This window comes from Macaca thibetana, chromosome 12 (genome assembly GCF_024542745.1).
Source record: "Macaca thibetana thibetana isolate TM-01 chromosome 12, ASM2454274v1, whole genome shotgun sequence".
NCBI classification, from domain to species: domain Eukaryota; kingdom Metazoa; phylum Chordata; class Mammalia; order Primates; family Cercopithecidae; genus Macaca; species Macaca thibetana.
In genome coordinates, this window is record NC_065589.1 from 82,899,990 (window position 1) to 82,923,805 (window position 23,816).

The 23,816-nt window shown below is 38.7% G+C and overlaps 1 protein-coding gene across 7 annotated transcripts in view; it reads left to right on the forward strand.

The window, feature by feature from the left end:
- Positions 1 to 23,816, forward strand: part of ITGB6 (integrin subunit beta 6) — a 148,160-nt gene that overhangs the window by 117,792 nt on the left and 6,552 nt on the right. For 6 of the 7 annotated variants that reach the window (XM_050752266.1, XM_050752263.1, XM_050752264.1 and 3 more), the window contains 4 exons: positions 6,243 to 6,465; positions 8,940 to 9,037; positions 14,077 to 14,196; positions 19,581 to 19,747. In XM_050752266.1, the coding sequence (XP_050608223.1) occupies positions 6,243 to 6,465; positions 8,940 to 9,037; positions 14,077 to 14,196; positions 19,581 to 19,747 (608 nt within the window). Of the gene's footprint in view, positions 1 to 6,242; positions 6,466 to 8,939; positions 9,038 to 13,849; positions 14,057 to 14,076; positions 14,197 to 19,580; positions 19,748 to 23,816 lie in introns of those variants that run through there. The other variant, XM_050752267.1, reaches the window with a different exon arrangement.

Consider the following 23,816-nt stretch of genomic DNA (forward strand, 5'->3'; position numbering starts at 1 on the left):
AGAAAAATTTAAAATAGAAGTATGTATGTTTTAATATCCTATGTAGATGTAAAATCACTATAGTTTAAGGATATATTGCATATGACTATTGTAAAATTCTTTTTTATATATACACATATATATGTGTAATCTATTCAGAAAAGAATTACAAATATGTTAATATACTCTTAAACAATATAAATTTGTCTTATAGATTGAAATATTAACTGAATGCTGAATTTAAGCTTCAGTGTCTCTGTTCTTCACACTCTGTAAGCAGACAGCTATTCAAATCAGAAAGCCATTATCTTTACAGAAAACTAAGCAAGTTATGTTTTTAAAAGACAGTGTTAGGAACATATAAAAAAGACTAATTTGGGGGGGAAAAAGACCTGAAAGAAAGAAGCATCAAAGAATTCCAAGCTTTCTGAAAACCATTTGATACCCTTAGAAGTGTACCTACCTTTCATTTCTTTGCTGCTGCTGTTGCAACCAATAAGTTCTTCTGAGAATATATGCCTTTTTCCCTCCAGAGAGTGAAAAATGTATGGTCTGTTCTGATCGAGACACATTTCTCTCCCTTTTCATCCAAAGGTTGATTTCCTGGTTTAATAGGTATGTTTCCAAACCCACATCAGTCCTCTTTTCACATGATGCAGATGGGGCACAATCTGAAGGTGACAAGAAGCCAGCCAAAGGCCATCACCACATCACAGAGAGGATATATTGGGCAGAATCCCATACTGCATGTCTAATAGAAATCTTGTAATAAAATACATGTTCAAAACACTTGAAATTACCTTTCAAAAAGCCCTAACTGTAATCTAACAAAATATAATAGAGATACTAACACGACCTATATTTCACCCTTTAAATCTTGGATCAAAGAGATCTAAGGCAGTATAAAATTCTGAACTGTGTTTAGCAATAGAGCTTTCCTTGATGGTCTTTCATTTTATTTTGTACCATGCATGAGGAACAGAAATAAACTAAAAAAGAGTTGACTTGATCTGTGGATTGTAGCTAGGAAGGTCTGACAACAGTGCCTCTCTTTGAGTCAGATACAGTGATTGCTACAGAAATTCTATTTAGAAAATACGATTTATTTAGCTAGATTCAGAAAACTTCACCAATGCCAATTTCCTTCAGCCATTCCTGTTTCTCAAAAGCTATTTTGGTTTTTAGTAACATCACAAAGGATGTTGCTGTATAATTAGTAACTTTTCTTTCAAAAGGTATAATGAAAGTAAAGGCAGTTATAACAAATGGTTAACAAATGGTTATGGAGTACCTACTATGTGCCTGGCATTGTGCTTAGTGCAGGGACAAAAATTGTGCCTGGCATTGGAATAGACACGCTACTGCTGCTGTAGTTTTATGTGCAACTGAGGATCAAACATGCTACAGCTCACCACTTGTGTGGATCTCCAGTTTATAACTAATATACTCAGCAATGTGCCACTTTTCTGAAGAGCTATTATCGAAATGTTCTTTTTCATACAGCCTCTTTCATCCATCTGTAAGCACTCAAAGATACAGAGCTCCATTGATTTTTTTGCTTGCCCAAATTCCATTAGTCTCCTATATTTTGATTCTAAGAGATGGAAACTAACAGGCAAATGGCATTAGAGAAACACTTGCTGCCATTATGCGCTTACAGTTACTGTCAATGGCATTCCAGAAAGATTCATCCCTCTGAAATACCATGGTAATTTTTTCTTGATCTTTGGTTATCATTTTGTCCCTCCATGAAACCAATAGGAAAGTTTTGTTGTTGTTGTTGTTGCTGTTGTTGTTGTTGTATGAACCAGTACTCTAGATAATTGGTTGTTTGAGGATATCGATTAGCAACTTTGGAAACCAGGTCAGTGGCTCTGGAAGGCCAGCACAGAGGAGGGCTTCTAAATTCTGAAAGGAGCGCCATGTTTTGCCGTGATGGTCCTTTTCTACTGCTCCAGGAAGGATTTTCTAAATTTCTGCCAAGTACTTCCTACATGCAATGATATACTTGAGCATTCTCAAAGCATTTGGAAATGCATCTTTTCTTTAATAATATTTGTAAATCATATTAATTTTCCAGAATCAACTGTAATATGGAATTTCTTCCTGTTATAAAAGTAAGTTTCCCCTTTTGTTGAGGAAGAAACAAAAAGATATTGTAGTTTAGAAGATCATTTACAGGTAAAAATGAAATGAATGCCTTTGTCCCAAATCATTTAATTATTCTTTGCTTTGAATTAATTATGTCAACTATAAATTGCATAGGTTATGAAATGCAGTTGAAATATATCTTAATATCATGAATCCAGGTAAATTTCAACTCATCTTTCATTAGACAACGCACACACACACACACTTTAAGATGGTGTGAAAGTGATACAAATTTAGTATGTTGTTCGACTTACAGTGATGTTATGTCTGGATAAGCCCATTATTTTACATTTTACAATGAGTTTATCCAGACATAATCCTATCACAAGTCCAGAAGCATCTATACATACATGCGTGTATGTGTATATATAGAGAGTATATAGAGAATATATAAAGAGAATATATATGTATATACACATTAGTCATCCACCACATAATGACGATTTTGTCAACAACACAGCACATATACGATCGTTGTCCCATAATTTTATAATACTGTATTTTCACTGTACCTTTTCTATGTCTAGATACACAAATGCTCACCATGGTGTTACAATTGCACCCAGTATCCAGTACAGTAACATATTGTATAGGTTTATAGCCTAGGAGCAATAGGCTATACCATATAACCTAGGTGTGCAGTAGGTTTACCATCTAAGTTTGTGTAAGTATACTTTATGATGTTTACACAGTGATGAAATCACCTAATGATGCATTTCTCGTTACATATTCCCATTGTTAAAAGACACATGACTGTGTGTGTGTGTGTGTGTATGCGCACATATACATATATACATACATGTATATATACATATATGCACACACATACCTAGAGAAATCAGAATCCAACTTCAAAATCTTTGTGGCTATCATCTTTGTTTGGTGATTTTTGACCAAAGAATTAAGCCCGGGACTCTCCTGCTCCAAGTTCCTTAGAGCCCAATCATCAAAATAGAAAAGTAAGCCACTTGCTAGACCAAAGTTTACAAGAGAAAGTCCACAATTCTTCCTCCTACAGTGAACTTGGCAGTGTCTCCTACAAGTAGAATCCTGTTTCACTTGTGATTTTTTTCTACATCCACTTTGTTTTCAGTAAAAGTATAGGAATTTTAATACTGATAGATAATTTTGTTTACAAATTCTTCCTACTGGATAGTTTTCAGAAATAATGCCAGTAACTAACACTTGTACAGTGCTTATTTATGGGTCAGGTACCGTTCTAAACACTGTTATATACTGTCTTAGGTAATCCTAAATTTTGCTGGAAGAGCAAAACTTATGAGGCAAAATGCTTAATGCACATTTCTTTTTCTTTCTTTTTTTTTTTTTTTTTCAAGAAAAGTATCAGTTACGAGAGTTTGCAAATAAATGTTATTTGTTTGGAACATCCAACACCTATGTTAGTGTCTTACACATGGTAGGCACCCAGAATAATATTATGGAAATAACACACAAGTCCATTATTTTAAACACTTTTAAAATCATTTTTGAAGTATTTCATACATCATTAAGTGGCCATATCCAAAGGGGCTCTTTAGGATTAGATGGGTTACTTGTCTACAGCAAAAGTGTCCAGGTACCTCTCTCTTTAACAGTCTCTGCCCCATGCCTCTGCAACATCACTTCTGTTCCCCCCCTACCTCTTGGTCTCTTCTGTAGGGATCCTTTTTTTCTGATCACATTTTAAGTCCTGAAGCTCTCCAGAGTTTTTCTCACTCTGCCTACTTGCCCTAGATGACCTGATCCAGGAAAACTTCAACTACCACCTTTCCCTAATGGATCCCAAACCCCAAACTTCAGGCCCATATATATATTCAGCCTCCTACTGGGATGTCCCACAGGCCCCTTGAGCTCCTCAGGGCCAAAATGAACTCATCATCTTCCCCACCCAAAGCTGCTTCTCCTCCTCTGCTTCAATAATTAGGTTCTACTCTGTGCCAGGTATTGGTGATACGGCAGTGACCATGAGCTAACTTCCACTCCAGTTCAGTGAAAAGCCACATCATCCATCTAGCTGCTCAGTCTAGTCACCTGGGGAGAATTCCATCCCTCTGTCTCTTCCCTCAACCCTCCGCCTGGCACCAATCGCACCCACACCCTGAGCATTCCATGCCCGAATATATATTCTTTCCTCGCTGCTCCCATGGGCACTGCCTTGGTTCATGGTCTCATATCTTCTTGCCTCTACTCCTGATTTTTCTATCTGTAGCTTGACCTGTCTACTGATGCTAAAAAATGTCTAGATAAAACTTTCAGGATGGAAGCTCTTCCTTTAGCCAATAAGGCTTTTCATTGTCTGACTTCTGACTTTTTGTTGTCCTTTCCATTTCCCCACCTGCCACACTCCATATGCACCTTTGGCTCTATCCATAGGAAAGTTTTGTGGGTGTTAAGCAGGTCGAATGATCCCACATGCATTCCTGAAATGCATAGAACCTTTTTTTTTTTTCTGTATTGTCTACCTGTATCTTTCAAATTCAGCTCAAGCATCACTTCCTTTGGAACCCTCAAATCTCCAGTCTAATTTGGAAACTATTCCCCTGTGTATATTTATTAGTAGTAGTATTCGTTAGCCTGCCTCCTACACTAAATTATAAGTTTGATGACCTTGTCTTATTTAATTTTATATCCTCATAACTAATACAATCTTTGGCACATAGTATATGCTCAATTAAAGTGTGTTAAGTAGTGAATTTTTTGAGCACTCAGTGTATGCCTATGGGATTTCTAACTGGTGAATGCAAAATTAGGAGATATATACATTATCTCATCCAGTCACAAGCATTGAAAGTAGAATTTATTCTGTCTGTTTTATAGATGAGACGCTCATGATCACACAACTTGAGTGATATAGAGGGGTGGGCTTTAATCCCGGTCTGTCTTGCATCATTATCCTATGGCATCTTAACTAAAAGCAAAAAATAAAAATAAATAAATAAATATGCATAGAGACATACATTCACATCAAATATCTTTTACATGCTTTCTGGATTACCTCATTTGGTCTGATTACAAATTCCATGTCATGTAATATGTGGATGAAAAGAGTCAAACTATAAAATATTTGAAGAGATTTATTCTGAGCCAAATATGAGTGACCATGGCCCGTGACACAGCCACAGGAGATCCTAAGGACCTGTGCCTGAGGTGGTCAGGGCACAGCTTGGTTTTATGCATTTTAGGGAGACATAAGACATCAATCAATACATGTAAGATGTACATTGGTTCTGTTCAGAAAGGTGGGACAACTCAAAGGGGATGGGCAGGGCTCTCAGGTCATAGTGGTTGGTGATTGGCTGAAAGAGTTTATCTAAAGACCTGGAATCAATAGAAGGGAGTACCTGGGTTAAGATAAGGGATTGTGGAGAACAGGGTTCGTATTATGCAGGTAGCAGGCTTCAGAGAGAACAGATTGCAAACATTTCCTAGAAGACTTAAAAAAGGTTCCAGATTCTTAGTTAATTCTCTCTTGGATCAGGAAGAAGATCTGGAAAGAAAAGGGGATTCTCTGTAGAATGTAGATGTTCCCCACAAGAGACAACTTGGTCAAGCCATTTCAAAATATGTCAAATAAATATATTTTGGGGTGAAATACTTTGATTACTTTCAGGACCTGCTATCTATTATGTTGGTATCTTATTGCTACAAAAAGTCTACTTTGTCAGTCTTAAGGTTTCTGTTTTTTTGTTAATGCTGGTCAGTTGTGCCTGAATTCCAAAGGGAGGAGGGTATAATAAGGCATGTCGGACCACCCACTCTCATCACGGCCTGGACTAGTGTTTCAGGTTTATTTTAGAATGCTGTTGGCTGAGAGGAGGGGTCCATTCAATTGGCCGAGGGGCTTATAATTTTATTTATGGTTTACAACCATAAAGTAAGCAAGTGGATCTTCAGTTAGCGAGACCAGATCTAAGTATGCACAATTAGCAAGACACATTTGATAGAAGGTATCTACACTCATACTGCACCCCTCCAACACACACCTTTTTTTCTCATTTTTTTCTTGTCTTTCGATGATGGTGCTTAAAGACAAAGAGAAAAGATGCCCCTCACCCCCTCAAATCTGCAAATGTTTTTGGGCTGTGAGAAGCATAGAGCATTTTGTTTTACAGACAACGGCGACTGTGACTGTGGTGAGTGTGTATGCAGGAGCGGCTGGACTGGCGAGTACTGCAACTGCACCACCAGCACGGACTCCTGCGTCTCTGAAGACGGAGTTCTCTGCAGCGGGCGTGGGGACTGCGTTTGTGGCAAGTGTGTTTGCGCAAACCCGGGAGCCTCAGGACCAACCTGTGAACGATGTCCTACCTGTGGTGACCCCTGTAACTCTAAACGGTAATGTCTCTGCTTTCGTCCATTCCTTTTGTGGATAGGTTTATAGTGATCAAATTTACAATGGCATTTTGTAAACTCAGACCTCAGATTGTATTTGCTGGTTTGGTCTCCAAACATCCATCAAAACACACACAAACCCACAGGGTCTCTGTGATCTTCAGCCTGGAACATCAGTCTCTAGCTTACCTCTTTCTCAGTCCTGGTTATCCAGAATCACGATGTCACATTTCTGCTACAGAGTAGCATGGGGAAACCGAGCTGGTGTCCCACACTGATAACATCAGATCACCTCTCCATTACAATAGCAGCCACACAGAAGGAATGCCCTGGAGGTAGACGGATGACACCCACATGCAGTCAGTAGCTTTTCAGGGGAAACAGACAAGCTTCTTTCTTATCTGGAAGTTTATAGCCTGACCTTACTGATTCATTCCTATCTATAGACTGACAGAGACTAAGAGGCAGAAAGATGATCTTAGCTTTCAATTCTCTCCTGCTGCTTTACCACCCATGCTCTTTGGCACCTTTCTTTGGTTGCCATTATACACAGCTATTGTGTATTGTGTTTTCTTTTATACCACATGCACAATAACAACAATAAAACCCCACAATTTCTTATTTGAAATTGGGGCCACATTTGTAGGTCAAGTGAAGCGAGCCTCCAAAATGGCTATTATGATATTGCAGTGGATAATGTATTATGCAGCAAATATGCTTCAGCATTTCAGATTTTCATGAACTCTGATGCCCAAAATGGTGACATTTGCATTTCTGACATAAACAGAGTGAGAAAAGCAATTTTTCACTCACTGGTTACTCATCATTCAGGTGTCAAAACTTCTCTGCCACTGTCACTGGCAAACTAAGACAAGACACATGCCAGGAGAAGCATGAGGACATGATTAGGATGATTTGAATAGGATCTAATGTAAAATGTCCCTTCAAGATGTTTCTTCTATTACTTTTCTGTTTCATCTTCTCTATAAACATGATTCAATCTTAAATCTGAATTACAAGATAGGAAATTAATAATAAAAGCCATTTGAATTTGGGGAATCAGGTAGAGTGACCTCCTTGGGATTTCTGTTAGTTTGGAGATGAATCCATTTTTCCATTTATTCATGCATGTATTCATTTATCAAGTAGGTATTAAGTGCCTACTATATGCCAAGAATCGTGTTACGTCATGGGCAATGCAATGATGACTGAAACAGCTAGAGCTCCTGCCTTCAGAGGTGCTGGGAGTCTAGTGGGAAAGATAGACATCTTTTAAAGTGATTGCGATGCTACCTAGGCTGACAGTTTTAATAGGGGAAATAGAGAGTGCTATGGAACTCTGCAGCAGGGGATAAGGCTACCAGACTAGCTAGTGCAGCCATCAGTGAGATGCACAAAGATGAAGAGATTTTAAGAGCTTCCACAATCACCAGACCCCTTCAAAGCCACTCCAAATAAATATGCGATCTAGATAAATCCAATGTATTTGCAATGCCAAGGCAACTTCACAGTAAAACCTTCCCCACTGCCTAATAGGTTGCCCTTCCTGTGGAAAAATCCTGAGCCTTCCACTGTGAGGGAACTGATTGGTCTAAGGTTTAGTGAAGGTTTGCCTAAGGAAGTGCAGTTTCAGCTGAGATTTGCTGAGTTATGGGTGCACTTAGCAGAGCATACATTTCCATGGCCAGAGGAGAGAGAGACAGCAGGTGTGTCCACAGTAAGGAAACTTCTGCTGTTTTTGAATTACAACAAGCACAATCTATTTGTAAAGTGATTTTCAGCACAAGATTAATTCAGGGTCTAAATTTTACTTTGCTCTATAGATGTCTTTAGAGTAGCTTAATTCTTGGACAATGTTCTTGGAAATGTACTTTTCTATAAATAGTGATCTTTTATTTAAAAGCCTGTATTAATGAGGATCCAGGCTGTAATCCACAGCTTTTGAGATCCAGGCTCTAATCCACACTTTCATTAAGACTTAGACTTATTCAAAAGAGTTACAGAAAAGTGAATTGTGAAAATTATCATATAAGACATATACAAAGTCCACTAATCATTCTTGGAATTCTGGTTAAGGTATAGACCATTTCTGTTAAGAAATTCAAAACTTCTCCTAGTCCCTAATCATATTTTAGGAACATAAGCTCTCTGTAGGAAAAAGTAAAATGAAAACAGCTATATCAATTTATTTTCTTTGATTGTTTACTTAACCAATCAGGAACAATCATTACAGGTAAATGAAAATGGTAGCTATTATCAAGACTGGTTCAGAGAACATTGATTACTGAGTGGAACTCAGAATAATTCAGTGTTCACTTGGGCATTACCCAACTATCTTTTTGAAAATAATAAAAGATAATGACATCTATGAGATACCCCTATAGCACAAACTGCAACAACAGCAGTAAAGCAATATTCAAGCTGCAAATCTATTTTCCACCAGCATGAACTGATACTCTGTTGGATACTGTCCACAGGAGCTGCATTGAGTGCCACCTGTCAGCAGCTGGCCAAGCCCGAGAAGAATGTGTGGACAAGTGCAAACTAGCTGGTGCGACCATCAGTGAAGAAGAAGGTTCTGCTTGTCTTAAATTGTTTTTTATTTCCTTGTGTAGTTCTTGAGAGGCATAGTTCTTGACCCTCTGTGAATCGAGGGCTATTTAGTAGCTTGACCTTATTTGTACCAGAGCATTAGCTCACTGACATTCATTTTTTAAGAGTAAATGCATCCTATAAGACTAGGAACTTGATGCCTCAGGCCACAAGCATTTCAAAGTTGTGGCTATTCTATTTGACTTCAGCTCTGTTGCCAAATTCACCTCTGCTTAACAAATTCAACTGTAGAGAATTCCAGAATGCTATATTTTTCAAACTAGAAAGGGAGAAAAATTGAAGAAATGGCTAAAGGTTAGCCCGCAAACTTGAATTCACCCTTTTCATCCAATTGCTTTATTTCAAGATAAGATAAAGCCAACCGTAAATCAGTGTTCCAGATGGTGGCTCCCAGGTACTGGGTGGTTTCTGGTTAGTGGCCATTTTTCCTCCCCTCCATATACTTTTATTCCCAACCTTCCAAAAATGGGCATTACAATGACCATCCTCAATACTCTGTTGCCTCACCCCCAAAATACAAGAAGGACCTATTATCTTTCACTGCTAAGCAAACTTCTCTTGCTTTCATCTGTCATTTTAAATTTAATTACTTAGAATCAGAGTCTAGTGGCAAGGTTTCACCTCAAATATTTAAATCGCTTGTTTTTTAACTGGCAATACCTTTTAAACAATAATTTGTAGACTTTAAAACAAAGGGGATGACTGACTCTTCCAACAGAAACAACCTGGGAGAATTTAATTTTGTATCATCCTGAACTCGCTGCATTATCATGCGGCTCAGGGTAGAATTGCTACTCTGCACACGTTAGAGATGTGACCAAGATGTAGCTCAGGTGAAGTGAAATAATCAAGCTAATAATGTGTGACCCTCCAGGATATGTCTCTTGAATAGATGGAATTAGAATACGGAAATTAATCCATTTCCAGCATGGAATGAGTTAATGAACTTTATATTGTTTTGAAGATTACTTACATTGTCTCAAAATTGAGAGTTCTGACTATGCACAATTGGATTACCGTATATGGAGGGTCATGATATGTGCTCATAAAACCCCTCACCAATGCTTTTCTTGTGACCAAAGATAAACATGCCAAATAGCAGTACATTGGACAAGATGGTGTGCACCTTACACTACTACCAAAGGCAAGATACATGAAAACACTAAGCAGGCAGCCTCTGTGGACTTCCCACATTAGTACCTGGTGCAAAGTCCTAGCATCACCTTCTGGGCTCATTTCACAGCAAGCACTGGGGATATTTACCAAGTGTTTCTGAGAAATGCGTAAAAATTGCAGAAAATGCTCTGCAAATTGCTAAGCCTCAATTCACTAACAACATGGGAAATCTAATGTGTTGAGGAAAAAAAGGAGTAAACCTTACATACATGTAAATCATACTGGCAAGAACAAGGTACTTACTATATTTAAGTACACAGGTTTTTTCCAGTAGATTATCATAAATGCTGAGATTGAAGAGGAAGACTAGGGCTCCAGTGGTATTTAAAATATTTAGTCTTTTTGTGTATTTGACTAAATTATTTCAAAATAGGGAGATACAACTATTTCTAACTCAACAATTGAAAATAAAAATTGGATTACTAATACCATTTAAAGCACTAATCTGGATGAATTTGAGAGAAAAAATGTTTTTAGTTCAGACTGTGTGTTTAAAAGCCACTTTTCTAATGAGCCTTTTTGTAAGCTTTATTTCAAGTTACTCACCCAGTTATGTTACTGATCACACTACCTTGAAATGATCGCATCGTATTTGTCTTTTAACGACCTACCCTTCCCCCAACATGGGGAATTTTATTTTAATAACCCCGGCCAGGTCCAGTAAGCCTCTCTCTAGGCTTCAGTGCAGCTATTTGAAAGAAAATAGGAGTAAAATAAAATTCGCATAACTATATAATCTGTAGGAATTGTCCTCAATTGTGCTGCGGGTGGGCACATCAAAAGAGATGTTATTAACCTTATTCATCCATTTTACTGAGAGTTTTTTTTTTTTTTTTTTTTGGAGATAACGCCACACTCTCTCTCCCCGGCTGGAGCGTAGCAGCAAGATCAAGGCTCACTGCATTCTCGACCTTCCAGGCTCAGCCTCATGAGTACCTGGGACTACAGGCGCATGCCACCATACACAGCATAATTTTTTGTAGTTTTTGCAGAAATGGGGTTTTGCCATGTTGTCCAGGCTGGCCTCAAACTCCTGAGCTCAAGTCATCTTGCCCGCCTCAGGCTCCCAAAGTGCTGGGATTACAGACATGCACCACAGTGCCCAGCTTGAGAGTCATATTTTTATTTACCCTACCATACATGTACTCAGAGAATTGTTTCTCAAAGTATATTCCATGCAACCTTAGATATGAAAGCATTACATGGAAAAAGGCACCGCTGGTAATATACATCTTAGAAATAGGAAACTGGGTTTCTTGTTTTCTTTGCAGGACTTCTGAGAGTTGTTACGCATTTAAATTAAACGTGCATTGTGAATCATCAGGAATGGCAAGGGGAGGAATTGGAATAAAGGATTCCCAAACTTACCTGACCATAAACCCCTTATGCTTTCCTTGGGAAACGTTGTTGTTGTTTGTTTGTTTTTGCTTTTGCTTTTTGAAAACTGCTAATTAATCCTAGAGCTGAGGTCTTAAACATATGGCCATCTTGACTCAGTGGTGCAGATGCTCTATATTTCTCACACCCTCCCCAGACCTTCCCAGGCCCACCTCCTCACCCCTGTTTTCACATTTCGTCCTTCTCTGAGTATGGTTCCATGGACTGCTTGGCATCTTATTTTCATTCTATTATTCTAGAGCAGCACTGTAGACATTCACAAAGGAAGGGAAAAAAGAGAGGTCTATTTTCTATGAACAACAAAAGAAATTATGCAGCGAATTATGCAAATCTGTCGTTGCACATTTGATAATACTATTTCAATATCCAAACACTATGGAACAGGCTACATCTAGAGCCGTAGCAATCACGAAAAGGAGTGGTGAAGTAATTAAAGCAAGATGGAAGTTGTGACTCAAAGATCATATTCTGCCATTCCATTAACACTTAAATAACCCCGGCCAGGTCAAGTAAGCCTCTCTCTAGGCTTCAGTGCAGCCATTTGAAAGAAAATTTTTAAAAACATGGTTAATATTACTGAAAGGAGTATGATAAGCAGTTCACATATTTCCTACCTCAGAATAAAATGTTTCATTAAATATGTTCAGGCAAGGAGAGTGAGCCTGCACTGTTCTCACAGAGAGGGGGAAAGAAGCAAGAAAACACTCCAATGAGAAAACGCATAGTCCCCAAGATTTCATGAACCCTAGTTAATTGGAGTGGCAAGTTAACAGGAGGTGTGATAAAGGCCAAATAAAATAGCCAATGTATGAATTAAATATGCAGTACCATTTGCAATCAAACATATGAAATAACACACATCTCACCAAATCTCTTAATCAGAATCTCCTTTTTTAAAAAAAAGGAGATTAAATACTTATTAAACAACTCACTAAGTGTACAAGCTCCTGTACAACCAGCCTCTCAAATCAGAGTACCCAAGGGTGGGTCCCCAGAATCTATATTTTCAAAACTCCCAGGTGACTTAGATGACCATAATCATTTGGCAATGTCTAGACTAGGATTATTTGTAATTAGATTTCTTAATATTCCCATGTAATAGATATTACTAATGGGTTCAAAAACAGTTTGTACACTTAAATCTATCATCCAAAATCTTATTTATAATGCTAAATGTCTTGCTGGTTCCTGTTTTCATAGATAATCCAAAGCATACTTCTCACAGACACTGTCAGGTTTTTCATTTCAAACAAAATGTGAAGACAGCAAACAGCAACTTAATATTTCTATCTACGGCTATGGCATTTTTCTACCAAAAACTGACTATTATTTAATTTTTGTTAGAATCAGAGAACACATTCGATTCTGCTTTATTCATGTTTTTATTGTTAAGCTAATGAGAGAGATTATAAGTCTAGTAGGAGTATGTCCAAGATTATCAGGGGCAGCCCCAGTTTTAATGCTCTGATCCATTGTAGCATAACACACTAACTTTGGACGCATGTCCTAAAAATTTAGAATAAGAGCAAAAGGACTTCTACTTACAGGTTTCTGAAAAACAGTGTTTGTAACCATCATTGAAAAGTCTCCAACTTAAAAGATAGGAGAACAGTTAAGCAAATTTGTTTGGTTTTCTTAATCAGGAGAATGCCACATAATTTTGGCATAGGTCCTGGACTACTAAAATTTCTGGTAGATAGTACTGGCATCTCTGGCCATTTTACTTTACTTTTAATTTCTGTCATGACATTCACTTTCTGCCTCTTGAATGAGCTCAATAAGGAAGAATTCCCACTTGGAAATATTTGAGGGAAACTGGATTTTTTTTTTTCAAATTAAGAAAGGAGCTCTACTGAATGATAGACAAACTGTCACTGTGGATTCATTTACCTTTATCCTTCTTGTCCCTGAGCTACATAATGCTTCAGTTTCAGTTTCCTGATATTAATTTATGTTACTGTTCCACAATACATGGCCAGCATCTTGACTATGCCATTGTGAGAAAGGCCCCTTTAAAAGTATCAGTATCAGCTTGAACTGGGCAGAAATGTAATCTAGACATCCTTCATGCTCCCAGCAAAGAAGAACCTATAGCCCCCTCATTACTATAATCAGGGCCATTCTATTCCCAAGGCAGCTGTGGGTACCTGCCTTGAAGTATGTTCAGCCTGTTGCAATCCTGCCTATATCCGTTTGATAGGTGCGTTTGATGGTCAGTCCTGATTGACCACATCTGGAACTGTTCTTCTGGAACGTGAGTAAAAACTAAAACCTCACTTCATGAGAAAAAAAACCCTATGCCTTTCCTATTCTCATTCTGCACTATTGAAAACTCTGATTTACATATTAAAACTCAATACCACTTTGTTTTAAAAATAATCTCTTTTGGAATCTTTTTAACCTAATGAATGACTCCTTTATTTACAGATTTCTCAAAGGATGGTTCTGTTTCCTGCTCTCTGCAAGGAGAAAATGAATGTCTTATTACATTCCTGATAACTACAGATAATGAGGGGAAAAGCATCATTCACAGCATCAGTGAAAAAGGTGAGTGGTTTCCTTTCCACTGCCCATGGCAAATGACACTACACAGGAGAAGAGAAAGCAACCAGAAAATAGCTCTGGGTAGCAAACCAGGAAAGACATTTCCAAATTTTTGATGAAGTTTCTTAAAGTTTCCCAAGGATTGAAAGATGCCAGTTAGAAGATTCAGTATGTTCCAGTGTCTCTTATTAAGACCAGATAAGGGTCAGGCACAGTGGCTCACACCTGTAATCCCAGCACTTTGGGAGGCTGAGGTGGGCAGTTCACTTGAGGTCAGGAGTTGGAGACCAACCTGGCCAACATGATGAAACCCTGTCTCTACTAAGAATACAAGAATTAGCTGGGCGTGGTGGTCTGCACCTATAATCCCAGCTACTTGGGAGGCTGCGGCAGAAGAACTGCTTGAGCCTGGTAGGTGTAGGTTGCAGTGAGCCAAGATTGCGCCACTGCACAGAGTGAGACTAAAAAAAAAACCAGCTAAGATGACTTGGAGTTGGAGTTGCAGCAGTCATCATCTTCCTGAAAGCTGACTGATGAATTATAGAAAGGTAAGTGAATTAAATGAAATGTAAGCAAAAGGTCTATCTTTAGGAAATGGTAACAGAGAATTGTGTCCATTTTTTTTAAGAGTGTGAATCAGGCAAACCTTGGTTCAAATCCTTCTCCATTATTTAATAGCTGAGTGACATTCTGGAAGACACTTGAATCTCTGAGTCTCTATTTCCTCATCTGTAAAATGGAACAGATAATAGTACTTTTTCTAAGTGTTGACTCAAGGATTAAGTGGAATAATGCACATAAAATAGTGGCAATACCTAACTCTCGGTAATGGGTCATCAAATGATGATGCTGAATCAGAAAAGACATTAAGCAGCAAATGAGGAAGGATGTCAAGGTGTCCATTGCTCCTGTGGATTTTCATCCACACCAACTCATAGAGTCAGTTCTGGACTTGGGAAAGCCTTAAACATTTTGCATCAGTGAAGGGGAGAGAGAAGTTTATATTTAGTAGAGAAGAAAGTAGGTGAGAAGGTATTCATACTTTGATTGAGAGGGATTCAAATGTTAGTGGGTATCAGACTTTGTTGGGGAACTTGTTAAAAATGCTTATATCCTGAGTCAACACCATCTAATGTGTGGCCCAGGGCTCTGCATTTTAACAACTACCCTGGCAAGCCTGATACAAATGGTCCCAAGATCTCCCTGTGAGCGACAGCCCTAACACGGACTGCATTCTCATTTACTCACAGGTAAATACGAGGCACTCACAGGTGCCTCATATTTTCTGTCTTTCATCAGTGATGTGTTCCTCCCTAAACCATTTCTGCAGATATGACAGCTACATTAAATCAGACCTCATCAGACCTTGTTTGCAACCTCCTCCTCCCCGCAAAAGCTTGGAGTCTAAGTTCTGCCCCAGACAACAGCGACAGGGCCAGGCCATAAGGCAGATAGGTGTGTTTTGTTGTACCTGCTTGCTTATTGGTATGCTGATAAAATATTAAGTCCTGAACTTGAAACCAAAAGTATCAAATTGGCATCACTTTAGAACATAAAAACCACAGCAATGTCAACAGAACCAAAAAGTAGGTTCAAGACAATTATATCCCAATCAAGAAAACATGATCAGAAAAAGGTCACATTGCAGTTGCTGAGAGCAAGGGAGAGATAGAGGTTGGCACAATCCAAGGAATCTGAAAATGATTGTGAACTTGGCCTTGAAGCTCAGGTATGCTGAGTGTCCCTGGAGACTTGCTCTGGAAAGCTCTCATGTAAATCAACTCCTTTGAAATGCATACATAAAATGAGTCTTATGGCCATTCATTAGGGAAACATAAGGAGAATCCTGCCGTACAAGGAAGAATTACTTTATAATACCAAAAAAAGCCTGCCTGCTCATTATCTGTCTGATAAAATAAAATTCTCCAACTACAATCCCAACCCTCTGTGACTGTGGCAGTGGCTTTAGCAAGTTATCTTGAAATCAAAGTCATCCCTTATCGTATTGATTCTATTGAAAAAAACGAGTTTCAAACAACAAAAACAAATTTCCAGAATAAGTCCTGCTTTTAATTCAGAGACTTTTGTATCTAGTTGATGAATTTTTTTTTCAGTGAAACATGCCTTGGGCTAAATGCCTCCTCATTACTGAGCTGTTGTCTGTTCTTTTATTCTTCCACACAATACGAGTGGCACCGCAACATGCCACTCTGCAGAGCACACACAGATGCCCTGATGCTTTTTACTATGGCGTGTTATTATCCCATGCTTTTGTAGTAGGGAAAAGTGAGGGGAAAAATTACCTCCCTGAGGCTTAACAAAAGTCACCTGACAGCTTCCAGGCTCCCTCTTCCTCAACAAATGTCTGCATGGTTGGGTAGGCCTGGCGCTTCCAGGGGCCAGCAGAGCAGAACCTGTCCCCAGAAGTCCATAGTCCCTCCTGTCTCCCATCTCACAGCTTTCAGACTAGAAAATCCCAGGGTGACCTGGTGGAGGCTTCGGTAGAAGAGGCAAACTGAGAAGAGAGAAAGGGGCTGATCCCCAGGGTCCTCTAAGCAAATTGAAAAAAAAAGAGCTGAGTGAAGGGTTGCCACCAGGGTGCGTAGACACAGGTGATTTCTTTCATCTTCTTTCTTACCCCCACCATCTGGAGGGACTTTCAGAGCATAAGAGCCACAACAGAGTCAAGGAATGATAGGCAGGAAGGCTTCCTGGCTGGAAAGTTCCAGCTAGGGTAGATGCTATACCCACAGGTTCCAACTTAGAGGCTCCAGGTCCTTGAGGTGATGAGGATAGAAAAGGGGAAAGAGTGCTGTATTTGCTGTAACAATAGTAATATTAATTATTATAGCAGCTCTCATTTTTTGAGCCCTTACTAATACCATTTGCCAGATGTTCTATATATTTTACATAATTCACTTAATATTCTTAACAACCATATAAAACAGGTACCACTATTATTTTCATTTTAAAGGTAAGGAAATTGAGGCATAGAGACATTAAATAATTTGCTAGGTCTGGCAGTAATTATGTGCCAGAGCTGGTGGAGGAGCTCTGGCAGCCTGGCCTGGAGCCCGTGCTCTGAACCACTGTGCTCTACTGCCTCCTACTGGCTATACAATCATCATACATATCTGAATCACAAAAGGATGTTAGATCAGCATCATCCAACAGAACTGATAGGCAAACCCTATATATAATTTAAAATTTTCTAGTAATTACATTGAAAAGTCAAAGAAACAGGTAAAATGAATTTTATTTACCATGTTATCGAAAATATTGTCATTTCAACGTGTAATCAATATAAAAGCTGAGATTTTTTACATTTTTTTCATACCAAGTGTTCAAAATCAGTGTTTATTTCACCCTTACAGCATAAGTTACGTGGGAAAACTCACATTTCAAGCACTTAATAGGCACATTGAGCTACCAGATTGCACAACGCATGTAGCCGAGTTAGATACCCAGGACCTTAGAAGTAGGTGCTGCCCCAACCTGGACTCAATAGGCCACATTGCACACAGTGATAGAGGTGACCCTCTTCTTCCATGTAGAAATCCATTCGCAGTCTGAGCATCTCAAGAAACATCTGAGTATGAAAAGTGAAGATCTCTATTGTGTAAGACCTGCTCTGGCACTTGGACCAAAATCTTTAATTGAGAAATGTACAATTTCTGAGACTTTCAGTTCTTAATTATCTCTGTCAGACCGCACCCATTTCTTCTTTAGTCCCTTCTGGAGAACCCTCCTAATTCATGTCTAGGTGCAGGATTGTAGCAAGCTTCATCTTGCTTCGAGCAGGAGCATACTATGCCCCACCCCAGGCATTTCTTAGCCAAAGATGTAGCCAGTATATATTCTCATGACACAAGCCTGCTGTTTTATTTGCAGGAATGTGCTAACCCATTAGAGGCAGCTATGGTTCATTTGCTATGCGAGAATATAGTCTTTAGATCTTCATACAGTAATAGGTATGTCATTAGCTCCTTTTCTTACTTCTGCATAATCTCTTTACATGGTTTCTTGGCCAAAGAACAAAAGTGTGTGAGGCCAGGCATCATGCTGTTAGTGGGTAATTAGTCCTACTCAGATTCACATCGACTCCAGATCCTTACCTTAAAGACAGCATGACTAATCATATGTGTATAACTCTCCTTATTAAATCTCTAAAAGCAGTAAGACTTAGGATAAGTTAAGCATCATTCATTTCCTCCCCAGATACCATGGATTTTGCCTCATTTCTTGCAGAGGGATGCAGATATCTAGCGATAATGTTATGTGGGATTTTTTTTCCATGAAAGTAAGAGGAGAGCATAATTATAATGTTTCATTAATAAATGTATCATCTCCTAGGCATATTGCAAGGACTATTAGTCATTCTGCTGTGAATTAGGAAAGGTACTGTATAATGGCAAAATTACATTAATATCATCAATAGAGTCAAAATAACATTTCAGAGAATATTCAAGTTGAAAGGACTCTACAGAACATCTAATTTCCCAAACTTGCTTGAAAATAAGAATCATTTAGAATATTTAATAATACAAAATCGGTGGCCTTATCCAAGACCCACTGAATCAGAATATTGGGGAAAGGGTCTAGGAAGCCGTGTTAGTAAGCAAGAACACTTCAGCTTATTGTTATCATCAGAAAAGTTAAGGGAACACTGAACTTTGTTTTACAGGTGAAGGGCCTGGGGCTCAGAGAGGTCAACGGACTGGATCATATTCACACAGCTACTGTACATCAGATGGGAATTGAATCCACCTCTCCTGAATCTAGTCCAGGAACTTCCCCAAAACCAGACTACTGCATTAGAGTTCAACAAAATAGAACTGAAACCCATCATTGTCTTCTGTCTATAAAGAAAGAAGGAAATAGTAATTTTTTCAAGGGATAGGTTTTATGTAAATTTTAATGTAGTCTTCTAGACTCCCCATGATTCAAGAAGGTCCATGAAAAACTGATCACATGCAGCGCGCGCGCACACACACACACACACACACACACACACACTCCATTTCTACATTATCATGGACTCAGAAGAGACCATTTTTAGTGATTAAACTAGTCTTTTTTCTTAATCCTTTAAATATTCCATGTGCATTAATTATCACTTTTTGGATTCTCTTTTAGAGTCAGCCATCAAGTCTATATACATTTACTTTGAATAACTAAATTCTTCCTTTATCTTTTGTTCTACTTTGAAGGAATGCAGGGCTATCCTTCAACAAGTAACTCATTTTTAAAATTTAAGCAAAGCAAAAATGGTATCAATATTTATTCTCTGCTGCAGAAAAAGTAGATGGAAAATCCAACAAGAAATGCCTTTCCAATGTCAAAATGTTGATTTTACCACCTTTTTATAATTTTCTTTATTTCTGCAGATTGTCCAAAGCCTCCAAACATTCCCATGATCATGTTGGGGGTTTCCCTGGCTATTCTTCTCATCGGGGTTGTCCTGCTGTGCATCTGGAAGCTGCTGGTGTCATTTCATGATCGTAAAGAAGTTGCCAAATTTGAAGCAGAACGGTCAAAAGCCAAGTGGCAAACGGTATGTGGAAACTTAGGGCTACTCCTTGTCTAGGGGAGAAAGAGGCTGGTGGAAGAAACTGAGGGGCTCAGCTTTCTTCTGCTCTGAGAGTTCAAGTGTCACAGTTTTTCTCTCCCACTCTTGCCATGACCCCAACAGCTTTGATTTCTGTTCTGCTTCGGGGGCAAAGGAACCTCTATCCATTATCTGGACCCAGATGACCCTCATAGCATAGATTTGTCTCAGTGCGGTGGGGATTTCCACCACGATGAAGAGTCTCATGAGGCTCCTGAGACAGCTGCTTAGGGACATCAGGGAAGTATGTTTTTACCAGTGCTTCCTCACCACTAGGAATTATCCCTCAGGCCCCATTTGATAAAGCACGGGTGCTGTATCTAAACATTTCCATAAATTGGTTATGTTATAATGAATGGAATAATGTTCATAAGTAGTAAGATAATTCATGCCAATTTCTATGGAAATACTTGTTACTGATCTAATCGGTTACAAAGCAAAATTGAGATGATTTTTTAAATGCCATGTAGTTATTTTTTCTTAATAACATAAATTTTAAACAGAGACCTGAAGAAAAGCCCAAAAGTATTAACCTTTAAATACATAAACTCAATAGGAATAATTTAAGTGCCTTCTCTTCACAAGAGGCAAGCAGAAGGCAGGACTATAGTTTTCTGTGTTTCTTTTCCACAGGAGAGAGAATTACATTTCTAGAGACCCATAGAAACAATTTCTTGGTTTTAATTTCATCTCTCTACCTCTAATGGTGTGTCCAGGTATCTAACAGCAATTATCTTACATTGCTGATTCTAACAACAATGATATCACTGGAGAAAATGCAGGCAGACACAATGCTCCTTTGGATTTGTCCATGCAAATAATTTGATGTTAACAATTTTTATAGCAATGCCTTCAATTCCTAAAGCAAATGGAATTTTCCATTTTTGATAAATTTATCTTGATAAGGGATGTTTATGTTGTATGCAGTTATTCTAAATTAATCATAATATATGGTACAGAACAATCAACAGTGAAAATTTTTATCTACTTTATCTTCCCATTAAAAATGTGCTAGATACAACAGCCAAATGCAATGTATGGATCTTGTTTGGATCATGATTCGAACAGTCCTCCTGTAAAAATACATTTTTTAAACAACTGGAAAAAGGCTAGGCATGGTGACTCACACTTGTAATCTTAGAATTTTGGGAGGCCAAGACAGGAGGATTGGATCACTTGAGCTCAGGAGTTCGAGTTGGGCAACACAGCAAAACCCCGTCCCTACAAAAAGAAATACAAACATTAGCCAGGCATGGTGGTGCACATCTGTAGTCCCAGCTACTTGGGAGGCTAAGGCAGGAGGATCACTTGAGCCATGAGATCGAGGCTGCAGTGAGCCACGATCATGCCATTGCATTCCAGCCTGGGCGACAGAGTGAGACCCAGTCTCCAAAATAAATAATAAATACATGAAACGACTGAAAAAAAAGATTAATACATGCTGGGTATTAAAATGATAGCAAGTAAGTATAATTTCATTAGGTATGATAATGGCATGGTGACATTGCTAGAAAATATCCATATTTTTTAGAGATGCATACTGAAGGAGTGAAAGGAGATGAAAGCTGGGGTTCGCTTTGAAATAATTCAGCCAAGAGAGTGGGATGGAGGGATAGTTGAAGCAGGTGTGACAGAATTGTGATAACTGTTGAGTCTGAATGATAGGTCTTTGGAGGTTTGTTATATAGCTTTCCTCTTTTTGTGAATGTATGTGTTTTCCATAATTAAGCAAAATTCCTCAGGAGAAGATATAATTTACTCATTCCTAACAACGTAAAGGTAAACAGATAGGTTAGCTTGGTGACTTAGAACACAGTACTAATAAGCCCAAAGTTGTAGGACAGTTCACTTCACCTGACCCCTGGCCACAGGTGTTTATTTTTGACTTTTATCAACTCTCCAACAAATGCCTTGTGATGGTTAGAAGGGCAACCTGGTAAAAGAATGTGGTTAAGTTGCCACAAAGGACAATAGCAGCAAGCCCCATGACATAATCCTGGTATTTCCATTTTGAGGAGCTAAACTGAGGCTCAGAGAAGTTAAGGGACTTCCCTAACTTTTGGTGCATAGTTAAGCTGAAGCCTAATTGTTCATTGTTCTTCTAAGCACAGCCTTTGGTTGACCCTCCTAGAAATAATAAGCAGGTGTTCCATAAACACACACTTGGGCAATTACGTGATGTGTATCTACTAACCAGCACATTTCAGTGTTCTCATACAGAGGCATAAACACTGACAAGTGATTAATATCTTTAAAATAACATTTTAATTAACAGTTAATTTCCCCAAAAACATGAATCGTTCTCCCTCAGGATGTAGAACATGACTGAAATTCAAATACTGAATTTTTGCTGTTTCTTCATCTAACATGCGACCCAAACATGCATTAAACAGAAACAAAAAGCATAAGTGGAAAATATTATTCCCTTATTAAACTGAGTTTCTTTGAATAACAAATGTTTGATGTTCCTGACTAGATAATGACTGGATAGTAATTATTCACTTGGATTCAAAAAAGGTTTAACTCAAATAATTCAGTTTAAATTTCACTAACGTCCTACTGGAAAAAAATGTCGCTCACTGCACACGTTTGGAGGTCTTCAATTTAATTGAGTGTTTTCTCTAAAACCTATTTCTTCTCGAAGAAGTGAATTTGACTGGTCTTCGAAACCCGGTGCCCTCCAGGGACAATCGGGACAGTCAGGCCTCCTGGCCATAGGACTGTATTGGACTCATAAAGTGACAGGGCTTAAGACAGAAAGATCTCCACTCCTACCTCCTAAAACATTTCAGAGCAGCTGTAAAGAAAGGTTATCTTTTTATCATGCTTTTAAAAATAATGCCCACCCCCACATATTCTTTATGAAAACACAAATGAAACATATTTAAATTCATCTTTGATTAGACATTTTTTTTCTAGGATGACAAGTCATTAACTTGAGGCAAAAAAAAATGTTCAGCCTGACATTTCTTGCAGTCATGGATTGATTTTGTACTGTGCTAAGCAAATCAGGTCTGCGTTTGGCAGTTGGTCGATCATTAAGGAAGCTGTGGGTCATGACAGAGTTTTCCTATTACCACTTTTTCAATCTTGAAAAATGTGCCATTGCATTTGCAAAATCCAAGCCTAAATTAGCACTCCCAGACTCCTGGGGGAATCAGCCTGGTCACCCCAGATGGTTAGGGGAAAACTGACCTTTTCTGAGCAGTGGATTGCACACTCACCTGAAATAGAGCAGGACTCAAGCCTGCATTTCTCCTGGAAAGTCTGTGTAGAGAGGTTATAGTCAGAAGAGCACTAGAGGAGGCGGTGTGGACATTTCCACACCGCCTCCTGGAACAAAACCCAACGCGAGTGCATTATCCTGACCTCTGATCTTCAGCTAAGGCCAGAAAATACCCTACCACACACAACAGCAATATGTACTTGCTCTTCATCCACTTTTACACTTCCACCTTACCCTCTTACTCTGTGAAGTCTGCTTTACCCATCACTCCCTATAAGCAATGTCTTGGCCCTAAACCAGTTTTGCAAGGGACTCCCAAAATATTGCAGACCTGAATGAATGAAGTTGCTTTAAAATACAGAATGTTGCTTTAAAATACAGAAGTTGCTTTAAAATACAGAATGAAAATTCTGCCATAAAAATTAAACATTCAACTAAATATCTACTAAATAACATTGTGTTATCTTGTCAGTTGCAACTCAAGTCACACTCAAGTGTGGGATATGGGTGTATTGCAATATGTTTGACATGATATAGGGTGCACCTACAAACAAGTACCTGGTGCTACAGAGCTCTAAGCTGGCCCTGCTCACAACCTGTGTCCTCTTTCCAAGTGTCTTTTCTGTTCACAAAGGTGGGAGCTTCCTGGAGGAAGCGAGAACTTCCTCCAGGACAGGCTTACCCTGTCATTGCTGGCCTAAACCTCTTACTTTTTTCCATCTTGCTTCTTCAGTTGAGTCCCTCATTCTCCTGTAACCAACTAGATTCTAGTCTCTCAAATTTAATAGA